Source organism: Macaca mulatta, chromosome 4, assembly GCF_049350105.2.
Source record: "Macaca mulatta isolate MMU2019108-1 chromosome 4, T2T-MMU8v2.0, whole genome shotgun sequence".
NCBI classification, from domain to species: Eukaryota; Metazoa; Chordata; class Mammalia; order Primates; family Cercopithecidae; genus Macaca; species Macaca mulatta.
In genome coordinates, this window is record NC_133409.1 from 105555920 (window position 1) to 105581172 (window position 25253).

General features: G+C 36.3%; 1 protein-coding gene across 3 annotated transcripts in view; it reads right to left on the reverse strand.

The window, feature by feature from the left end:
• The window catches only part of BCKDHB (branched chain keto acid dehydrogenase E1 subunit beta), a 244293-nt gene that overhangs the window by 145450 nt on the left and 73590 nt on the right, over positions 1 to 25253 (reverse strand). For all 3 annotated transcript variants that reach the window (XM_078001250.1, XM_015136827.3, XM_078001249.1), the window contains exons 7-8: positions 6134 to 6231; positions 3938 to 4048 (exon numbers count right to left, since the gene is read on the reverse strand). In XM_078001250.1, coding sequence (XP_077857376.1) covers positions 3938 to 4048; positions 6134 to 6231 — 209 coding nt within the window. The remainder of the gene's footprint in view (positions 1 to 3937; positions 4049 to 6133; positions 6232 to 25253) is intronic.

The window sequence follows — 25253 nt, forward strand, 5'->3', positions numbered from 1 at the left end:
ATTTTCCTTCTGCCAAAGGGAGCTCCCTTGCAGTACCTTCTTTTAGTGAGAGCCTGCTAGTGATAAATTCTCTCAATTTCTGTTTGCCTAAACTATTTTTTTTATCTTAATTTTAAAAAGATATTTTCACTAAGTATAGAATTGTAGGCTAGCATAGTCAGCAATTTAAGATGTCATGCCATTATGCATACCAGGTGTGGTTTTCTTTGAATATAATCTTCTTAAACGTTAACAAAGCTTGTGTAATGATGTTCTGAAACTTTCATGAGAAATTTTTTTTTTAGATATTGTTGCTGATTTTCTCTCTTTTCTTTTTCTGGAATTCAAATTGTATATAAGACATCTTTTGACCAGATCCCAAATGTGCTTTATCCTCTTTTCTGACTTGTGCTTCAATGTGGACATTTTCTATTAACTAGCCTTCCAGTTCATTATTGCTATCATCTACTGAGTCCAATATGTTATAAGCCTATTCATTGAGTTCTTATTGTCAGATACATACTTTTTTGATGGCTCCACAAAGTTTACTTGATCCATATACGTACATGTACACACGCACACACCCAATTTTCTAGGTAATTCTCTACCCTCTTACCTCTTTTGTTCCTTATTTTCTCTGTGTTCCTAAGCATAACAATCAAGACGTCCTTGTCTGCTAACTCCAATATCTGGATCAGCTGTGTTTCTGCTTTTTATTATTTGTTTCCTCTTTGTTATTGATCAAATACTCCTGTCTCTCCATCTACTTAATAGTTTTTTATTGAATGCTGGTTTATAGAAGTTCCAGATAATGAGAGGATTGACTCCTTGCTCTGCTGGGCAGATAGAGTAAAAGTACATAATTCAGTAAAAAACTCAAAGGGGTAGAGGCTGTCTTGTGGGTTTGAGATGACCTGGTCTACATCTGGTTTGCCTCTAATTGTAAGACCTAACTCTCCATGGCTTTCAGTTGAGAGTATGATTGGTCTTTGTCACTTCATTATCAAGTGATAGCTTCACTTTCCAGATATTTTCTACTTACCTTTCACCATTTACACCTTTAGAATTTGGCAAATATTTTGAGAGAAAGTTAAAGTATGTGTCTAAATCCCCTCAAAATTTCAATTTTGTCACTACAGCCCCACAAAATGAGTTCTATACATCTGGATTCTACACACCTGGTTGAGACCAAATAGCAAGTGTAGCCAACTAAAAAGCAGTTATAGGCCATCAGTTTCAATGTGCCATTCATTTCAGGGCTTTGAACTCACACAGCTGATTCTCTTAAGCCAATCCACTTCCACACACACACACACACACACACACACACACACACACACACACCCATGGCACAGGGTAGGTATCTGTCTCTTAAGCACCTCTAAACTCAAGAATTTTCTACTGTGCTTTTCAGAAGTCTCCAGCTTAGCTTTTTAATATCAGGGTCAGCATTGAGTAGAAAAACTAACTGTGGTTTCTAGGCCCATTTAAGTCTCTAATTTTGTAACTCCCTTGAGCAACAATCAAAGACTCTGCTCCTTTCTCTATCCCTGAGTAACTACTTATGTTGTTTTATAACTTCCAAACCATGCATCAAGGATTAAGCAAGAAGTATGAATTCCTCAAGTGTCCCAGAGTCATTTTAGTGTGTAGAGTATGTTAATATATGTGTTCAACAAATCATTTTTGCTTTTAATATGCTTTCTTTTCTCGATTAGGCATTCCAAAAGATATATATTGGGGTTTAGCTGACACATAATGAATAAAACTGAGGGATCTAATGAGTCATAAGACAAAAACAACTGATAAAACACACCTAACTAAAAGAGATTATAACACAAATTTTGGTTACTATAGAATTTATCAAGATGAATTTAAAAAGCTTCACTCTGGGGGGAAAAAAAACCCTCATTTTCAATATAAATATTTGGTTATAGGGCCCTCTTCTTTAAAATCATCTCTAAATCCTAGGAGGAAAAAGCTAAGTACCAAAATTTTACCTCTTTTGATACATCAAAAGAAAACAGGAGAGGTACCATCATCAGCAATGAAGAAAGTCTCCAATAGATCCAAAGCAATCAAGAAGCTGGCTTTCACTGTCACAACCGGATGAAAGCATCCCAAAACAAAACAAAATAATGATGCTAATAAGTCAGAGGTCTGATGCATCACTTTCTCATTCAGTAGAGATCGCTTGTCTCCTTTTTCATCTTTCCCAGTAGGATAGAGCCCTAAGGAAAATGGATCTGCATTCTAGGATAAGATAAAGATGCAACCAGTAGATTTAATACAGTGATGCAAAAGCAAACCGATATCGATGTAAATATAAACAACTTCACCCTTCTTTCTTCCCCTACCTCTCCTCTCTTTGCTTCCACGGTTGCCAAAATGAAGTATTAGTATACACGTGCTATTTACCATAAGCTGCTACAAAAATGCTTTTTGAATGTTAAGGTTATATATATATATGTAAATAAAGTTCTAAAAGTGCTTGCTCTGACCATATGTAAATGCCCCCCACACTGCACCATGACAAAACATCATATCCCCATGTAAAACCACCATCTACACTAAAAATACAAACCCCAGGATAAGTGGTGGATACATGTTGCAAACAAGAAGCCAACTCTAGTTTAACTATAATTTGGAACATTTGGCTATTTGAAAGAAAACCCGGTATCTGACTTGATTTGAAAATGCCTGCAAAAAGCATTAAATTATTTTCATGAAGCTATGAATAACTCAGTCTGAAATATTGCTCTTAATTACAGCAACTACAAATAGAATGGCTCAGGATATTGTTGAAACCATTTGTAAGCATGTCAAGTGTTTAGATGGTGTCAAGTGAGTCTTCAGAACTTTGTTACTATAACAAATCTTACATCTTCTACTAAATTATAAAACACTTTTCACCTAAAAACATCCCAGGCTACACTTTTACAGCAGTAGTATCTGCACGTTATTTTCATGTAACTAACCCAAGAAATAGCCTGTAAAAGCTATGAGAATGCCAAAGCTCTTAAAAGTAGTAAATATAAAATGCCCTATGTCTTATGACTATAGCAGTAAATCAAGAAAAAATAATACATGTCATTGTTTCCCACAATTTTACATGTAATTGTACATGTATCTATTAATTGTACATATATCTACTGTACTTATCTATTAAGACTAGGTACATATAATTTACAATACATGTAGCTACTCTTAATTGATAAGACTATTACAAAAAGAGTGCTTAACCCTCTTTGTATCAATATGAAAATAGATGCTTCTTAAATTATCTTGACATTGGTGTGAAAGACACTGGATATAAAGAGGTAAATGAGAACTAAACTATATTCTTAAGAGGGAACTGGCTATGTAAATCTTAATAGTAAAAAGAAGACCAATGTAATCAGGCCAAAGGTCATGAGACTACTTAGATAGAAACTGTACGTTAGAGCAGCCAGAATCTCCACACAACCCTTAGACTGTAACCCACAGTATTAAGACTATATACAGAGTTATTTAAAAAAAAAAAAAAAAAAAATCCATCCCCATAACTTTTGGAGAGAAGATAAATGAAAATTCAGCCAAATCACTTAATCTACCTGACGAAATTAAACCTAGCTAATTGAACCATAACTAATAAGAAGTCAAAAACACAGGTGCCTTCGGCATCCTTGATATCCTCCATGACTCACACAACTTAACCCAAGGTGACTGCATAAAGGACCCCGTTTTGTAGTATTTTAAACAGAGAAAACTACAGGAGGAAAAATAAATTCTATAGCGATTTGTTTCCTTGAGCATGAAGCTGTTTATACAACTTTCTTTCATGCTGCAAATTTAAAACTTTTAAATCAATTGAAAATGCTCACGTAGCTCACAATTTCAAAAGAATGATTTGCAAATATACAACATATTTGACCAAAGGTTTCAGGGAAATGACATTCTATCACCATTATATTCATACCTTACAAACTGTGTCCACATCCCAAGGTATTATAGTCCTCAGATCAATGACTTCACAAGATACTCCAAGCTTTTCTTTTGCCATGGACGCTACCTCCCGGATCACATGAACCTGAAACAAAGAGAAAAATATGCAGAGAATGACTACAAAGGTTCCAGCTTCAAAAACTAGTTGAATGCTGACATCACTATTAGAGATAGTATTTAAAGTCTCAGGAATTGATCTGCATGAAGAATTCATAAATTTGTTTTAAATATGTTGAATCCCATATTCTGCAAAAATAGTTAAGTACAGATATCTAGAAAACAGAAAGAGGTGCTTAGAGAGAGAAGTCAGTACCACAGACACTGATTACAAAGATGGCACACAGAAGGTAAATGAAGTCAAACGAATAGGTAGAAAGCATGTAGAGGGAGAAGTAAAGGGCAAAAATCACTAACATTTAAGGAAAAAATGGCCCAAGAGGAAAGGAAGGAAGAAAGAGAGGGAAGGAGTGAGGGAGGGAGGGAAAAAGGAGGGAAGGAAAGAAAAAAAGGAGATAAAAAGAACAGTTAAAGAGCTAGAAAGAAAACCAGGAGACAGTGTACTGCAGAAGCTTAAGAGGAAGATTTCACAGGGATAGCAGCCAGTATCATATACCATAGCAGGAATAAGAGCTGAATTTAAACAACTAGAAGATCAGTAATGTTGACAAAAACAGTAAATTAGTGGGAATGGAACTCACAGGTACAAGAATATAACGAAGTTAAGAAATTAAATATAGACAATAGAAAACAGTTGTTCAAGTTCAGTGTTAAAAGGAGGGAGGTGTAATGGGATTTAAGGGGAAAGGAATTCTTTAAATAGTGAAGAGAGACATACTTTTTAAATAAGAGCAACAAGAAATGGAAAACTGAAGATGCAGGAGAGAGAGAGACTAGCTAATAGACTACAGTCTTGGAGAAGGAAGGTAAAATGGAACACAGTCTGAAACCGATTTGCAGAGGTTGTTATGTAAACCAGACACCTCTTCTTCAAGACAAAGGGAAGAAGGAAAGAATCTGAAGCAAAAGGAAGAGCAAGCTATGTGAGTTAATACCTAATACACCCTAACTTACCCATTAAAAAGAGAGGTAAGGTCATGAGCTGACAGTAACAGAGATGTGGATTAAAAAGTGGACAGAAGGACAGCAAAGAGGTTTGCCACACCCACCAAGGACACTGTCAATGGGATACAACTCACCAAGCAGCAGAGTTACCCCACTAAAGGTGAGAAACCATGAGGACTGCAGCTCTCCATGCCAAAAATCAAACGGAGAGAAGAGTAGGAGCTTTTGATATTGAAAACCATTTTTGTTATCTTCTTTATATTGTGTTGCCCTAAATTTCCTAAAATAAGGATTTCCTTTACGCAGAAAAATAAAAACTGACCATATCTTTAAAAGAAGGAGAGAGAAGAAAAGTGGAAGAGATAGGAGTTCATGGCCAGAGAAAAAGTTGGGAGGTAGAGCAAAGTGACAACAAGCCTGGGGGAAAATGAAGTGGATCAGTAGAGAGGGTCACTGGAAAAAAAGACAGATATGGAATTTTGAGTCTGGACCAGTGGATGGGTACACATGGCCAGCAAAGTAATCATGAGAGATGGCAGGAAATGTAATGAAAAAGATTATAGCCATTTGCAGCAAAAGTAATGTGGGTATACACATATTTCAAAAGAAATGTGCTTTTAATTAATACATCGTTGTAACATATTTATGGCCACCACATGTGTATACATTTTAATATATACAGACATCTCACCTTCACTCAGAAATCAGTACCACAGACTTTCAGTTATAAGATGAGGAAGTTCTCAGGATCTAATATACAGCACAGTGACTAACGCAAACAATAGATCTGAAGTGTCCTCACCCCCACCCCCACACACAAAATAGTAACTATGTGTGGTGATGGATCCATTAATTAATTTGATTATGGTAATCATTTCACAAGGTATGCATATATCAAATCATCACATATATACCTTGAATATATATAATTTCATTTGTCAATTACACATCAATAAAGTTGAGGGAAAAAAGAAATTAGCATCAGTAGCACCAGATTTAATCTGAAATATAAAGAAAACATTGTCTTCAATTTTTCATGTATCAGGATTTAAAATGAGAGCTTCCAAGCACAACATAGGTTTTAACAGTTGGGATCAATGCTACTCACCTGAGTGCCCCAGGCAACAAGAGTAACATCACTCCCTTCCTGTATGACTTCGGCCTGGGACAATGGGATGTTGTATGGTTCTATAGGAACCTGTTCCGCTAAATACAGAACAGGAAAAAAAAAAAAGTTATTTTTTCTGAGGTGACACTTGTGCATAAAATAATTTATGAAGCTCATTGTAGCAAAGCTTTATTTTATTTATTGTTTCTCTAAATTCTATATTACTTAAAACAGAAACAGCATTTACGATATGGCTCTATGACATTACTGCACAGATGAATAAATGCAATATAAATGTATAAAATACAGCAGCTATCTTGGAACAAAAAAATAAACTTTAGAAACTAAAAAAATCTTAATAAAGAAGGAACTTTAGTCAGTAAGAATGTATCAATATTGGTCTATTAACTATAATAACTGTATCCTACATGTATGTAAGATGTTAATAATAGGGCAAACAGGGTGTGTGGTATCTAAGAACTCTGTACTATGTTCATACTTTTTCTGTAAATCTAAAATTGTTCTTAAAAATTGTTATTACCTGTGATAAAACTTTATTAAGTTGAATTAAGTTCTCAGATCAATTTTCTAAAAAGTAGCAAATTTATGGGGGTTTGGGGAAAAAATAATAGGGTCAAATTTTAAAGTAGATTGTAGTTTTTCACCTTATATCTATGAACACTTCATCAATCACAGCCGCTGACAACACCTTAATTTTCAAAACTGAATACTGTAGACCTTAAAAAGATAAACTAAATCAGCTCTACCAAGCCAAAAAGAAGCCACTGGTATCTGAGAGAAAACCATTTTATGACTTCTCTGCCCAACCAAGTACATGCAATATAGAGATGACTGAATCTGGGAGAAAATTATAAATGGAATTTCAAAATAAAATTGAGTATGAAGTTGATGAAACTGCACAGTTATGCTGAGAAGGTTTTTTTAGTTTTTTGTTTTGTTTTTGTTTGTTTGTTTGTCTGAGACAGGATCTCACTCTGTCACCCAGACTGGAGTATGGTGGCGTGATCTGCAACCTCTGCCTCCCACGCTCAAGTGATTATCCTGCCTCAGCCTCCCAAGTAGCTGGGATTACAGGTGCACACCACTACCCCCAGGCTAATTTTTGTATTTTTAGTAGAGATGGGGTTTCACTGTGTTGGCCAGGCTGGTCTTGAACTCCTGACCTCAAATGATCCACCCACCTCGGCCTCCCAAAGTGCTGGGATTACAGGCGTGAGTCACCGCGCCCGGGCTTTTTTTTTTTTTTTGAGACAGAGTCTCACTCTGTCGCCCAGGCTGGAGTGGAGTGGCGCAATCTGAGCTCACTGCAACCTCTGCCTCCTGGGTTCAAGTGATTCTCAGACTCCCAAGTAGCTGGGATTACAGGCATGCACCACCACACTCTGCTAATGTTTGTATTTTTAGTAGAGACAGGGTTTCACCATGTTGTCCAGGCTGATCTCGAACTCCTGACCTCAGGTGATCCACCCCCAAGGCTCCCAAAATGCTGGGATTACAGGTGTGAGCCACCGCGCCTAGCCATTCTTGAGTTCTTATGTGAAAATACTATCAGTGGAAATGCTGGAAAAAACTGTTGTTCCCTTTTGTTCATTTTCCCCATGGACTTTTTTATTATATATATATATATTCAAAAAGGACAGAAGAGTAAAATTAAAGTAAAAGCCTCCCTCTGGAAGGCTCCCAGTTAGCCCTTCCAACTCCACCATCCAGAAGTAACCAATGCTAACAATTTCCCAGGTGTCTGCTGTAGACAGCTCTCATTCTTTCTGGCATCCAAGATTCTGAATCCTCTTCCTACATTTGGTAAATCCTCTACCTTAGGAGGCAGGGCCCTTTGTCCACTACAGAAGTGAATTCCACATGCCTTCCCGCTAAGGTTCCTCTGCAGCCAGGGCACAAAACATGGGCTCTGGCAATCCAATGCATCCACAGCAGACTCTGAATTGGAAGCTGATGACACAGAAGAGCAGTAACTGTCTAGAATTCATTCTGGAATACTGGTAACAGTGGAGGCAAATCCAGCATCTAGGCTTAGTGGTATCACGGATTCAGACTGACAGTTGCCAGGGCCTCTTTGCAGAACCAGTTTTTGGGGTATTGCTTCTAAATATATGGCCTCTAAACCTGATTCTTGGGGATTCCAGAAATCTGCGAGTTATTTATTTAACCTTCAATAAATTTCTTCTGCTTATACTGGAGAGTTGATTTCATTTGCTTGAAAACTAAGAACTGATTCCATATCTACTCAGATATTTACCATATGCTAGTGTACACATACATAATCTTTTTTCTTTTCACAAATAGAATCACATCATATATACTGTTCAGAACTCTTCTACATTTTTTCACTCATCAATGTATCTTGACCATACTTCCACGTCAAAGTAGTTTTTAAAATCATGTTTATAAGTAAAAACTATTAAATGTAATGGTGCTTTATGGGTGATACAGCGGTGAATTTTATTCCTTGTTTTTTTATAGATTTCCAATCCAATGACATTTATATAACCAGTGTCAGAAAGAGGTGAATATCATTTAAATGATTAATATACTTAAATAAAAAAGAAAACAGTAAAATCTATAAAATTACGTTTTTTAGATAAATCCCGAAACAGACAATAATTAAGCTAACAAACCTGGAACATAAAGCAGTGTTAGAAAACTTATAAGTATTAAAGCACTTCTTTAAAAGTTTTTGTGTAGCTCCCAAACTATGTTGAGTCAGATACTTCCACTGTCTAATTGAGGGGTGGGCTAACTATAGCTGCAAGCTGATTTTTTTGGAAACAGCATTTCATTGGCTCACAACCATGCCATTGATTTACACAGTGTCTACAGCTGTCTCTACCCTACAACAGCAGAGCTGACTAGTTCCAACAGAGACAGTATGGTCCACAAACCTAAAATATGTATTATCTGTTCGTTTACAGAAAAAGATTGCCAGCCCCAATTGTAAACAGTGCTTTCAGAGGTTAATTCCAGCCCATTCATTGATGGCTTAACCCCGGTATTCATTGCATGGACAGATGGATAGACGGCTGGATGGATGGATGGATGGATGGACAGATGGATAGATGAATGGACAGGCAGGTAGACAAATAAACAGACAGGGAGACACACATTATCACTGGAGTAGTATATTCTACTTAGCAGGTCTTAATTATTAAACCAAAGTGAGGGTCAAGAACAATGCTGATGACATCGGACAAACACACCAAAGATAGCACATAGGCTCCTCGTCATCATCAAGTCTCTCCCCTGGCAGCAACATCTGAATGCCAGTAGACAAGCCTTAAAGCCAGTACACACTGCATCTTACTCGTAAGTGGCCATGATTCAAGAGTCCTGTCTTTCCCGCCTTGTAAATCAGTTGCCAGCTGGCGATTAGCAAATCCCTGGAACACACGACTCTTAAGGGCTGGCAGACCACAAGAAATGGGTTGGCATCTTGGCCCACTTCCTTTGTCAGGTTGCCAGTGAGCGATTAATTGCTCTATTGTCTTAAATAAATTACCCCAAATAATAAGGCCTCATTATTTTAACAATTAACTAAGGAACAACAAAACAAACCAAGTTTTATTCTCTATTTTAAAAACACCATACTGAGAATAAGAAAAAAAAAAAACCTCTTCTTAGATTTGCTTAAATGTTATCCTGAGAACAGAATAAGAATTCATTTAAATATGTCCATTTATTTAAATTTGGCAAACAAGTCACCTGGAGAGCAAGCTAGAATTCATAGGTACTTCTTAGTCAAATTTAATTTAAAACATATTTATTCCAGGAAAAGATTGTTATTTCAAGTTAGCTTTCTTGCATTCCTACCCCACGGCTATGTGCTTTGTAAAAGAGAGCAGGTGACAGGAGTTAGAGCACAAATCTTCAGAAGCTAAAGAGCACCACACACAGTCATATTACAGATTCCTATTTTCACAGAAGTGGGACGAACTGATGCCACTCCATTTCACCATATGCTGATTACATTAGAATCTTAGAACTAATAAGCATTCCTCAGATAAACACTTCAGCATCAGATAAATAGTGACAAAATGAACAACTCAGAAAAACAAGAAATCTTTTCAAGGCCAAAATTGTAAAAATGCAATTATCAAACAGGATAGATTTTTTTAATGCATATTCTCATTCACACTACACATTCACTTAGAGATTCATGGTGTGAATTTGCTCATCCTTGGCCCCATTCTATTTCCCATCCTACTTTTTTCTTTCAGTTTTCTTCTAATTTGCTATATTGCTTATAATCCATCTTAAACACATTTTTGGAAGAGGTGAGGTGTCTAAATAATATATATATATATTAATTATACCAAGTTTAATATACATTTTTCATTTAATAGTTGCTGCATATTCAATATATGCAGGCATCATGCAAGATACTGGAATATGAACTGAAAAACTGAATTGCCATTGAGAAGCACACACTCGACTGTGAGTTACAAAGATGGAAAGAGATTTATCAGCCAACAAATAAAAACATAATATAGCAATGGGAACAAACCGCTCTGGGAATCTAAAGGGAAGCAACAACTTGGTTACAGGGATAGAAGGTTTCATCACGGAGGATACAACTGCTGTGGGTCTTAGAGACAGAGGCACTTGACACAGGAAAAATAGGATATTCCATAAAGAAAGAAAAGGTATATGCAAAGAAATTGACATGTGAAACCATGTTTATGCTTGTGTATACATCTACAAAATCAGATTTACATGATATTTCAAGTAAAGGTGAATACTGAAACTTATAAATTATATTCCTAAGTCCCTAGACAGCACTTTCCAATCCTTCTGATTTAATATATTAATAACTTGTGCAGAAAGCATCTGCAAGAAAATAACAACTCACTCTTAACAACACAAGCTCCCCTGTGAAGCACACTATTGCCATTACAGAGATAATAAGGTCATTTCTCTGCCCTGTCACTAATCTGCAGTAATGCTAGTTTCCCCACAAACATGAAACTCGGATAGGGCTTTATTTATATTGCATTACACGTGAAATAGTGAGAAAACAGAAATGTTCTCTTTTTAAAATGAAGTCAAGTATATTTCTAAAATATGTTAGCTCATGCTGTCTGATTCTAACAGCATATTCGAAATCTCCATACCTGAGAAAGCCTATCTGGTTTGTTAAAATTCAGTCTAATGGGGAAAGGTAGGAGGGGGTAAATCCACCCAACCAGAAACCCAGTTGTGGCTTTGTCTCTGCATCTAATGAGTTTGGTAGTCTCTGACAAAATATTATATTATTTTTGTGTCCCAGTATTCCACCTGTAATCTTAGGACCATTATTGGAACAAAAACGTGAACACATTAAATTAATCAGCTCTTAGGAAGAAAACGTCATCACAATTTGAAGTAATTCAATGGCAGAGTCATTAAGGCTATAAAGAAGAGCTATTCTTATCACTATTATCATTTTCTGTATAAAACTGATAATCAACTATAAACTAATATCGGATTTCTATTTTACAACTGTCATTTTCTGAATTAGTAATCTCCTTTCAGCTTTGAGGTTATTAATCAGTCTTTTTTTTGACAATTTTCACTTCTATACCAACAGTTACTTTCAGCACTAATGCTAGAGATAAGAAAGAATACATGAACAAGAAAACTAAGTATACTTTCTTCTAGAAATCACTTTTAAATTATTCCCTAAGCACAGTTGTACCCAATCTTTTCCTCCCCTCTTCACCTTAAATTATTGAAAAAAATCTAAAGATTAACAGTCTATATCAACATACTATTAAATAGTATGTTGATTTAACAGATTAAATCAACATACTATTAAAAATACTTGTTTCTCTCTCCAAGTAATCAAAAAAAAAAAAAAATCCGTAGAATTGTCCATGATGGCAAGAAGATACCATCTAATTAGAAGATAAAATTAACTTTCAATAAATAAAATAATAATTAAGTGTCAAACTTTGGTAGTACTGAACCCATATGATTATTGAGAGCATGTTTGGACAAAATAAATTGGTACAAAAGTCTCAATGTCCCAAGGGAATAAACCAAAGAGGTCTCCTGGGAGCAACAGTGGGTGAGGCTCCCACAACATAACATAGACTTTCAAGCCATAAGTATGACAAGGTTTTACTGAGTATTATGGCAAATGGAAGGCAAAGAAGTGAGAGATCAAATGAAGTAGAGCAAATAGAGAAAACCATTTTAAAAAGGCAAATCTTGAAAAACAAATAAAATTAGATGTACAAAGGCAAAAAGCTGGCATTCTTAGCAGTGGGGTACATACTCATAACAGAAGAGTGAAAATAAGTAAGCTGGGCACAACACCACGTCATCTCATATGAAGCACTGAAATGGTCACTCTATCACTTCGACAATATTCTTGCCAAAAAGACATAACTTGAGTTTAATCACGAGGAAACATCAAACAAACCCAATTTGAGGAGCAGTCTACAAAAGAGCTGACCAAATGTGGTGACTATGACAGACAAAAAGGACAAGGAATTGTCTTCCCCAGAACAAAGGAAACTTAGGAGAAAGAACAATAAATGAAGACTCTGGATAGAATCTCAGTCCAAAGAAAGGACATTGGTGGGGCAATTAATGAAAATGGAATTAAGCGAATAGAGCAGTTAATAGTATTGTATCCATGCTAATGTCCTGATATTTATCAATATTACTGTGGTTATTTATGAGGTTAACATGGGGGAATGCTGAGTGAAAAGCACATATGAATTCTTCATACTATTTTTGCAATCTTTTTGTTTGAACTACTTCAAAATAAAAATTTCAACAAAATTTGTAATATTAAACTCAAAAACAAAAATGAGGTTAACCTACCTTAACAAGTCTCCATTAGACGGCTGGGAAAATAAGTTGTGATATAATAGAAAGTATACCAAATTTGAAAAGTCATTGAAAATCAACTATGAGAAACTAGGACTAATGCAAGGCCTGACAGAGACACTATACATTGATACTTCCTTGTAAAACAAATTCTATTTGGAAATGCTAGTACAAATAAAGAAAATGAGGATATTAACAAAGCTCTCTAACTGTAAAAGAAGCAAAGCCACATTTGGTATTCTATTTATGACCTTATCTTCCTGGATAAATTTAACTGAGTTCTGAATATCGAGAGACATGAATATATGAAGATGTAAATTCAGTATCTGCATATGCCAGTCAGCATTTTGCTAGACACTCTCGACCACTAAATGAAAAACAATGACCAATCAACAGTCTAAATATAATTATATCAAGTCATAATTAGCTAATACCTTGCATGTAACCAGGAGACTTCTTTTTTTTTTCTGAGACAGAGTCTCGCTCTGTTGCCAAGGCTGGAGTGCACTGGCACGGTCCCAGCTCACTGCAACCTCCACCTCCCGCGTTCATGCAATTCTCCTGTCTCAGCCTCCTGAGTAGCTGGGATTATAGGTGCCCGCCACCACACCTGGCTAATTTTTGTATTCTTCAGTAGAGATGGGGTTTCGCCATGTTGGCTAGGCTGGCCTTGAACTCCTGACCTCAGGTGATCCGTCAGCCTCGGCCTCCCAAAGTGCTGGGATTACAGGTGTGAGCCACTACGCCTGGCCAGGAGACTTCTTAAACTGAGATACTTTTACATATAAAACATGATTTTAAGGTCGTAAATGTTTTATACTGTTATTGCTTCAGAGGGTAATGTTTTCTTATTATCACTGAGTAACACTGAAAATTTTTAAAAAAAACTCATCTGTTATTTTTAACCGAACAGCAATATTAACTTGAAACATAAAGGCTTGGACCCATTTAAACTCAAATGCAGTCCAATTTTTTTCTTCAATAATTAACTGGCAAGTCACACATTTCCAGTTCTTTTGCATAATGAGATAAATTAGGAATCTTTTCAAAATAATTGGCAAATATTTGCTGTGTGCAGTGGGTCATGTCTTTAATCCCAGCACTTTTGGAGGCCGAGGTGGGCAGATCACCTTGAGGTCAGGAGTTCGAGACTGGTCTGGGCAATATGGTGAAATCCAATCTCTACTAAAAATACAAAAAAATTAGCTGGGCATGGTGGCACACACCTATAATCCCAGCTACTCGGGAGTCTGAGACATAAGAATCGCTTGAACCTGGGAGATGGAGGTTGCAGTGAGCTGAGATCACACCATTGCACTCCAGCCTGGGCAACAGAGCAAGACTCCATCTCAAAAAAAAAAAAACAAGTTGGCAAATATAAATCACAAAAGTAATGATATGATAAGGCACCTTCATATTTCTTACAAAATTTCCAAATTAACTTCATTACATTTCCCTGTCTCATTTAATGTAAACAAAAAAAGAAGCTTTGATGACACTAATACTCTATAATACGCATCAGTATATTTAATACACATTAAAATTTGGCCACATTTATAACACAACTTGTTCAATCTTTGCAATTACCCTTACGGTTTTTTGTTCGTTTGTTTGTTTACTGTACTCTCTAGTATGCAGTATTTCATAGTGTAGGAAAAGTTCTCCTATCACCAATTTTAATGGCAATTGTTTGTCTTCCATGTTTAATATATTTGAATTCCTTTGGTAAATATTTTCCAAAGCACTTTCTATAGCAAAGAGTTACACATATAGAATAAACTTTGTTTATAGGGTATAAATTTTACAAAGGAAATTGGAAAACTGACAAAAAAAATTGAACACTGAATGAAAGGGCGATATTTTAAAGCCATTCTACAGCAGCACATAGAGCTTAAAAGGGAAAAAATATCACCTAGCAAAAAGAATTATACAGAGACAGAAAAAACATTTCAATAAAGTGCATCATTATTGTATGAACCATTAGGGAAAGAAACTGCTAATTAAACTGATACACTTTATAGAATTTTTATTTTATTCTTATTGAAAGAAAAAATTGTAGACTTAATTAGATATGGGTTTTTATTATCTATCACCCTGACACAGGCATAAAAACAAAACATAAGCAAAATAAGTTGGTTCTAAAATTCATGAAGAAATCCAAATGTAATTCTTCTCACTCTTTGACATATAATCATCAGTGTCCACATTTCTCCAGAGAATCTCATTTTCTGTGTCACCAAGCACATCAGTGATGCAGTGCTTTTTTAAATGAATTCATTAAAAAATTAAAAGATTGATGCTAGGCTCTCAAGCTAGCTCAGCAATTAGGCACAGTCTACTTTAGACTCCTGCTTCCAAGGGTTGTTAAACTACTGTGATTTCCCACTTCCCCCACCTTTCTATCTCACCACAACCATTTAGCATCTCCTTGTCAAAAGTCTTCAACTTGTCAAAAGAGACACCTTCTCTGGTGTCTCTGGAATTTTATTCTAAGCTATATTATGATTTTTATATTGGTACATAAGCAGATAACATCAACTACTGGCCACTGGATGAGATGACTGCAACATGCCATTGTTTTTAAGTCACAATCCAGTATCAGAGAGATTAAAATATAAGGGGGGAAGGGGTAGCTTAGAATCAATGAAATATAGTGGCTTCTATTGGGTAGATGACTTTAAATCATTGAAATATTAGTATATATGTAATATATTTTTCACATCATGCTTTTGGTAATGTAAGTCCCTCGGTTTTCATAAGTCCAATATTACCCATGAGGAGCAACAATTCCCACTAGACACCAAGCATGAGCTGTGTCCACTGACTTCCTAAATGCAGACGAGACAGAAAAAGTCACTGGGACACACTGACAACAAAAGACAATTATTTTCAGGTAAGAAAGATATATAGGGAATACATGCTATATTTATTAGACTGCAAAATTCCTTATTGCATATCTAACATTAAATGATAGCTGTTGATTTCATTGATGAACACCCTCTTCTCAAGGGCAACCTCTCCAGAAACATTTAATTTAATTCAGGGAATCTGTTACAAAGATGTTGGAAGGGCTAGGGTAACAAATGGTGAAACAATGCAAACCAAGGATGACTGCATGCAAACAATGCAAACCAGGAAGCAGCTACCATCTCTGAGCCGGACCCAACAGCTCACAGGAGCCACTATCAGTGCTGGAACCACCACTGGCTGCTGCTGAGCAGAGCCATCCCTATTAAATGTCCTACCACCAACATCACTGCCATCTACACTGTGGAACAACAGTCACTGCAGCACAGCAAAGTCTCCTCAACTGCCACTACCAAAGCTGCCTCAAACACCACAATGGCTTCCTTTCTACCTTCCTCCCACCCTCTAATGAAAGTCAGCTTGCAAGGGGGTGAGGAAAATACAGTTAACTTGTTTCCAGCCCATGAATTACAGAAGAAAACACAGAAGGGCAAGTGTGAGGATGACAGACAACTAACAAAGACCCAACAGAGATTTAAATTATAAATAGCACTTAGATGAAAAGGTCACCTTTGATGAGAAATAAAGAAGACTCCAATATATTAATAATAATGAGAAAGGCTAATATTTAGTGAGCCCTTTCAACATATTAGGCACGTTTAAGCACCTTTAAAGTATCACCTCTTATCCTTACAACTCAATGTGACTGATACTAGATTTATCCAATGCTACATTTGAGAAAACAGGCAAAGACAAATGAAAGAAATCGGTTATAGATAGTGTGGCCACTCTGCGGTCCAAGCTCATAATCACTGTTATAGTAGATAGAAATCTGCCCAAAATGGGTTTCAGAAATATTAAATATAAACATATATCAAGCTTGATCCTTTCCATAAGTCTTGAAAAATTGCAAAAATTGTGTATTTTACAAAGGGAGGTGTTATGCTTGCCATATTTGTTTTAAAATAGAAAATATAACCTAAGATTATATAATGGCTGTTTTTCCTGAGATTGATCAAAGTGTTAAATCTAGAATTTTCTCTCACAGATTCCCAGCAATTCCTTACCATTTTCTGAAATAATTTTTTACACACTAATCAAGTTTTACATTCCATACAGCAGGTGGAATCTATACACACTTATCATCCACCATCTGCCTCAGTGCATTGCTGTATATCACTCCTCCATTAGAAATCTGTATTTTTCTTGAACATAAATTCCTTCATATTAAATCACGGATTAATACCACAAAAAATGAAGAACTCCAAGTTTACTTATATAGCCAGAAACTGTGATTTGTAGTCCAATACTAATCACTTCATACACTAGCTATATTCAGTGCTAGAGATACATAAATTAGCTAGAATTCATAAATTCAAGTTCAACACTGAGAGATGCTGAAAGGGCATTAATAAAATTAATAAATGTTCTAAATTATTATATATCACTGAGAAAATTTTCTCTACTGTAATTTTTATAAGCCTACAACTTTATTTCTAGCTTTAAAAAGTAAATATACATGAAAATTACTAAACACCTAATGGCCTTAAGAGTTTAGTGTTTTCCACCTATCTGCCTCTAAGTATAGGCAGACCTAAATTTTCACATTTTCAACTTATGCTCAACACACACTTACATATATAGTGTAGATGAAAACTCCTAAAGGGCTTATTATATGCCTTTTATTCTAAATTTGAAATTCTGAAGGTAAGCTAGCTATAAGAATGGAAGCTCAACACCCTTTCCGCTAGTCAAGTGTTCAGTTTTGGCATTGTTAATGTCACTGCCTGTACAGCAATGTTCCTATACTATTAGAATTCTTATTTGCCCTTAATACTTTATAAGTAAACAACAGAAAAGTGAAAACACTCTTATCAGCAAAGAGAATATTGTAAAATTGGAGGCAAGTACGAAATTACTTGCTATGTTGCACACAGTAAATTTTTAACCTCAGCTGGATGCTCAGTGCATTTAAGTCACTTGAATTGATCAATTCAAAAGGGAAAAAATTAAAGGTATATATAAAATGTTGGAAACTATATCACTGACAACCGTGTATAAAAGGTGAAGTTTAAACAGAATTTTATTTTAGCTCTCTTGGCAAGGAAATCTATTTATTAAATGTAAGTAAATATTTGACTTCCAGATATTTCACTTTGCACACATTCTGAGAAACACATTAGGAATGGGCTGTAGCCAAAAAGTGGAAGATTATGGCTTGATTTAAAATGATAAAATACACTCCCAAATACATTAGAATATATTGTAAATAATCCTAAATAATCTATAAGAGTCCCAGAAAGACTAAAAATGTACCACAGTGGCCCTCATATGACCATAGACCCAGCAACTGTTTCTATCCACCTCTCTTGCTAAATCTGAACCACCCCATCAATGGCTACTAAACTGCAAAAACAATTCCTCAGAAAACTTATTTTTATTTTTATTTTTATTTTATATTCAAGGGTACATGTGCAGGTTTGCCATATAGGTAAACTGCATGTCAGGGGGGCTTGGTGTACAAATTATTTCATCACCCAGGTAATAAGCATAGTAAGTGATTGGTAGTTTGTTTTTCGGGTTTTGGGGTTTTGGAGGGTTTTTTAAGACAGGGTCTTACCCTGTCGCCCAGGCTGGAGTGCAGTGGTACAATCTCGGCTCACTTGCAACCTCCACCTCCCAGGCTCAAGTGATCTTCCCATCTCAGCCTCGCAAGAATCTGGCACTACAGGAGCACACCACCAAGCCCGGCTAATTTTTGTATTTTTTTTGTAGAGATGGGGGTCTCACCATGTTGTCCAGGCTGGTTTCGAACCGTTGGTTCAAGCGATCCACCAACCTCAGTGATACGTATTATTCTGATCCTCACCCTCCTTCCACCCTCCACCCTTAAGCACATCCCCAATATCTGTTGTCCGCTTTTCTGTGTGTACTCAATGTCTACCTTCCACTTATAAGTGAGAACATGTGGTATTTGATTTTCTGTTCATGCGTTAGTTTGCTAAGGATAATGGCCTCCAGCTCCATCCATGTTCCTGCAAAGGACATGATCTCATCCTTTTTTATGGCTGTATAGTTTTTCATGGTGTATATATATACTACATTTTCTTTACCCAGTCTATCATTGATGGGCATTTAGGTTGATTTTATGTCTTTGCTATTGTGAATAGTGCTGCAATTAACATAAACATGCATGTGTCTTTATGGTAAAATGATTTATATTCCTTTGGGTGTATATTAAATAATGGGATTGCTGGGTTGAATGATAATTCTTTTTCAAGTTCTTTGAGAAAACACAAAACTGCTTTCCACAATGGCTGAACCAGTTGACATTTCCACCAGCAGTGTATAAATGTTCCCTTTTCTCCAGAACTTCACCAGCATCTCTTAATTTCTGACTTTTTAATAATAGCTATTCTGACTGGCATAAGATGGTATCTCATTGTGGTTTTGATTTGCATTTCTCTAACGATGTGCGATGTTGAGCATTTTCTCATATGCTTGCTGGCTACATGATTGTTTTTCTTCTGAAAAGTGTCTGTTCATGTCCTTTGCCCACTTTCTTGCTTGGGGTTGTTTTTGGCTTGTAAATTTGTTTAGGTTCCTCATAGATTCTGGATATTAGACCTTTGTCAGATGCATAGTTTGCAAATATTTTCTCCCTTTCTATAGGTTGTCTGTTTACTCTGTTGGTAGTTTTAGACTAACCCTGAAACTAGCTAAATATCAGCTGACCCTGCTTGTTAATGTTCTATAGACCCTTACCCCTACCTCTCTACTGAGTTACAATACTTCTTCTAATTAGTTCTCATACCCCAACATTCTGAATAAAAGCTTAGTTTAAGAGTTAATATTAAAATAAATCATTGGAGATTTTTATGAGAATAATAGCAACAACTTTTAACAACACCATTAACATTTATTAAGTATTTACTATGTGTCAGACATGATTCTAAATACATGTATTAACACATTTAAAATTCAAATGATACTGCAAAGAAAATTTTATACTACTAAAATTTTAAAAGCTAGAGGAAATACAAAGATCTAAATTACCAACATGGAGAAAATGGTGGATACAAGACAGAACTAACATGTAGCTCCCATGTGGACAGACAGAACAGTGTGTGGAGACTCACACTGGGAACTTTTCCTCCAAGAACCACCTCAGGAACCTACCAGGAAAACCAAAACAATTTACTGACCCTTGGAAAGAAGTAGCCTGACACTGCAAACTCCATGAGACAGCTGGAAAACTGTGAGTTCCCAAGGTGTGAGTGGGGGAAACGTCTGCCTCGGAACAGACACCCCCACTGGGGAACCTAAAAATCCAGATCACAGGAGAAGAATTTAACCTCATCTGAAGTTAAAATGGATTTAGGCAGCCAAGTGAAATATCAAAGTAGAAGAAGGAGCGGGAAGCGCCCTGTAGGCACTCCCAGTCCCCAGCTCAAACCAGAGAAAGCCATCCCTGACTTATCTCATGGGGGTCCTTAGGGAAGGTAGCCAGTGGAATTAGGGAGGGGCGGGCATAAGTTAAAAGACGCTTCTAGCTGAACTTCATAATACTTTCAACTAAGTACAAATTTTCCTGAGCAGAGTCCGGGGGCAAACAGGAAGTGCAGATACAACTTGCAGATAAAAGCACAGAAGCCACAGCTGATGGTGCAGGCAGATGGAAAAGGGCAAGGCCTGAGAGCCCTGCTTGTTTTCTCAGCAGGAAGGCTTATAGTCTGGGGCAAGATCTATTCCTGTTCCCCAGCTGCCTGAATATAAACGTGTGCTGTTGGTGGGGCATGGCAGGAGTAAGACTGGCCTTGCTGGCTGCATGGGAGCTGGGTGAGGCCTGTCACTGCCAGCTTCCCCCCCTTCCCTGGTGACCAGTATGACACAGCAGAGGCAGCCATAATGCCCCTGGAACATAAATCTATTAGCCTGAGAACCACACCCCATCACCCACAGTGGCCTCGGCAAGCCCTGCTTAAGAAGAGTCTGAGCTCAGACCTGCCTAGGCCTGTCCCCACCTGATGGGTTTTCACTACCCACCCTGGTAGCCCAAGCCAAAATACATAAACTCTTGAGAACTCTAAGGCCCCATCCAGGGCCCCATCCATTGCCTGAGGAACCCAAGTACTCATCCTGGCCAACGAAGAACAAGCTTACATCCCCCTTCTACCACCACAACTGGCATTCTCTTAAAAGCACCAGCTCCTGGCTAGAGGCCAACAAACTCAGGACATAACAGAATAATCCTGCTCCAAAAAGGAGAAAACAGCTAATTCCACCATCTACAACATCCTGGCTAACCAGAGGTTCTAAGTCTGGCCACATTACAACTTCACTGCTGGCATAACCAGCATTCGAAAAAACCAGCACACTAAACAAAACGACAACCAAGGACTGTCATAGAGTACACTTAACTCCCTTGCCACCTATACTGAAGCAGGTGCTGGCATCCACAGCTAGGAGATATGAAGACAGATCACCTCACAGGACTCTTTGCAGACATTCCCCAGCATCAGCCCAGAGACCAGTAGCCCCGCTGGGTGGCTAAAGCAAGAAATACAGTAACAATCACTGCAGTCCAGCTCTCTCCAGAAGCCCCATCTCCAGGTGAAGGGGAGAGCGTCACATCAAGGGATCAGCCCATGGGAGAAAAGAATCTGAACAGCAGCCCTTGAGTTCCAGATCTTTCCACTGAAACAGTCTACCAAAATGAGAAGGAACCAGAAAAGTAATTATGGTAATATGGCAAAACAAGGTTCTTTAACACCCCAAAAAGATCACACTCGCTCTCCAATGATAGATTCAAATGAAGAAAAAATCTTTGATTGCCAAATAAGGAATTCAGAAGGTTGATTATTAAGGTACTCAAGGAGGTACCAGAAAAGGTAAAAAAACAACTTAAATTAAAAAAAAAAAAAAACCAATACAGGATATGGATGAAAAGGTGTACAGATAAATAAATATCATAAAGAAAAAAACAGCCACAAGTTCTGAAAATGAAAGACACACATAGAGAAACAAAAAATACACTGCAAGGTTTCAACAACAGACTAGAACAAGTAGAAGAAAGAACTTCAGAGCTCAAAGACAAGGCTTATGAATTAACTGAAAGACAAAGAAAAATGAACAAAGCCTCCAAGAAGTCTGAGATTATGTTAAACGACCAAACCTAAGAATAATTGGTATTCCTGAGGAAGAAGAAAAATCTAAAAGTTCAGAAAACTTATTTGAGGGGATAATAGAGAAAAATTTCCCTGTCCTTGCTAGAGATCTAGACATTCAAATATAAAAAGCTCAAAGAACACCTGGGAAATTCATTGCAAAAAGATCATCTCCTAGGCACATGGTCATCAAGTTATCTAAAGTCAAGACAAAGGAAAGAATCTGAAGAGTTATGAGGCAAAAGCATCAGGTAACCTATAAAGGAAAACCTCTCAGATTAACAGAAGATTTCTCAGTGGAAACCCTACAAGCCAAGAGGGATTGGGGTCCTATCTTTAGCCTCCTTAAACAAAATAATTATCAGTCAACAATTTTGTATCCAGCAAAACTAACCTTCATAAATGGAGGAGAGATGAAGTTTTTTCAGATCAACAAATGCTGAAAGAATTCTCCACTACCAAGCCAGCACCACAAGAACTTCTAAAAGGAGTTCTAAATCTTGAAACAAAACCTTGAAATATACCAAAATAGAACCTCTCTAAATTATAAATCTCACAAGGGCTATAAAAAAAAAGAGAACTTAAAAAAAAAAAAAGGTATTCAGGCAACAACATGATGAATAAAACAGTACCTCACATCTCAATGCTAATGTTAAATGTATATGGCTTAAATGCTCCACTTAAAAGATACAGAATAAATAAAAATCCACCAACCAAGTATCTACTGTCTGTCTTCAAGAGACTTACTTACCCCATAAGGACTCACATAAACTTAACGTAAAGGGATGGAAAAAGATATTACATGCAAATGGAAACCAAAGCAAGCAGGAGTAGGCATTCTCAGACATAACAGACTTTAAAGCAACAAAAATTTAAAAAGTCAAAGAGGGTTATTACATAATGATAAAAGGACTACTCCAACAGGAAAATATCACAATCCTAAATAATATGCACCTAACACTGGAGCTCCCAAATTTATAAAACAATTACTACTAGATGAATAAGTTGAAAACTTATTTGCACACAAAAACCTGCACATGGATGTTTATAGCAACTTTATTCATAACTGTCAAAACTTAGAAGCAACCAAGATACTTTTCTGCAGGTGAATGAATAAACTGTGTTACTTCCAAACAATGGAGTATTATTCAGCATTAAATAGAAATGAGTTATCAAGCCATGAAAAGACACGAAGGAACCTTAAATACATATTATTAAGTGAAGGAAGCCAATCTGAAAAGGTTTCATACTGTATGATTCCAATTATATGACATTCTGGAAAAGATAAAACTATGGATACAGTAAAGATATCAGTGGTTGCCAGGGGTTGAAATGAGGGGAGACAAACAGATGAAGCACAGAAAATTTCTAGGACAGTGGAAATACTCTGCAAGATATTACAGTGGTAGATACATGTCATTATACCACCCATAGAAGGTACAACACTAAGAGTGAACACTGATGTAAACCATGGACTTTGAGTGATGACAATGTGTTAACATAGGTCATCAATTGTAAAAAATGTACAACTCTGATGGGGATGTTGACAATGGGGAAGGCTATGCTTGTTTGAGGTCAGTAGGTATGTGGAAAATCTCTGTGTCTTTCTCTCAATTTCGCTGTGAGCCTAAAACTGCTCTTAAAAAATTAACTCTTCTAATTAAAAAATGGCAAATTCTGATATACAAGTGAATAAAAACACAAGGTTTTCACTCTTACAATTACCAAGTTAAATGTCTGACAAATATTTCCTGTTTTCATTTTTAGATTTCAGTAACAAATAGTTACTTTATTGAGTCTTGCCTCCCTGCAGTACCTGTGGCAATGATTCCCTATCCTTCCACAGCTTTTTATTAACTGCAGTTTAGACACACAGCATCTGGCTTCATCAATCATGCATTACTCAGGGCTAAACTGAATATATGGGCCTTAGAGAAAGTAGGAAAGGGATTAAGAGATACAGGTTGTAGAGTTTTTACAATAAAGAACACAGGCGTAATTTTCTTCTTCTACAGACACATATATATATAAGCAGAAATGTTTTCTTCAGCATTGTTTAAAATCACCAGAATTTAGAAGTAACTCATTGTTCCATAATAGGGAAAGGATACATATGAAGGTACATGTGAAGAAATTTTATGACTATAAAACAAATCTGGTTTTATAAATATAAAAACCAGCTAAGCCTATGTGAATAGATACAGAAATATACCAAAAATATACTGGTAAGAAAAGCAAGTTATACAATATTTGTAACATGCTCTTATTTGTATTATTTGTGTGTGTACATTTTATACACTCACATACTTGACTAAATGGATAGAAAATAATTTGCAAAGTAAGTTACAAAACAATGTTTATAACACAATATTTTTATGTTACACACACAAAATCTGTTTACATGGCAGTAAATGTATTCTATATATTCACATATGTATGTAAATATAAAGGCATAGAAAAAGGCTTAAGGAAAGGAGTTCAAAATGAGGCAGTAGGGAAAGGGAACTTTCACTATATTATGCTATGTAGTTCTGTGATGCTGGAACTTTTTACAAAGAAAGCACATGACTCTCGTGGTATTAAAATTTTATTCAGGAACAAAAATAAATCACTCTACCACATAGCTTAAGCTTAGTCATTGAGAATGTAAATACCTTAAAGCTAATGATCAAAAATAGGTACCTGCTTATGGTCAAACTTAGCCTGAAAAGTGAATAATATTAAGAATATACCATAGTATAAGAAAATTCCACTGGGTCCTATTCCATGAATAGCTCAGTTTATTAAGTCAGTCACAGAAGATATACAAACAAATTCAAAGGCAACTGCACTGTCAGTTGACTAAACACCTTTTGACTCTTCTTGCTACTCAATACTAAATCAGGGCCTTCTCATCACAAAATAGAATAATTGCCTATTTGCTGAAGTCCTGCTTGCTTTAGATATCTGGAACTATAAATTTACAACAAATGCTACCATGCAATTTTAAGAACGAAATAGAAATCTACTTGATCACTTCATAAAAGAATAAATATGAAATAAACAAATATGACTTGTAATCAAATAGAAACTGAAATAAATTGATTAACAATATACGTTTAAAAGTGTATATAAAACAGTCTTACAGTATATAC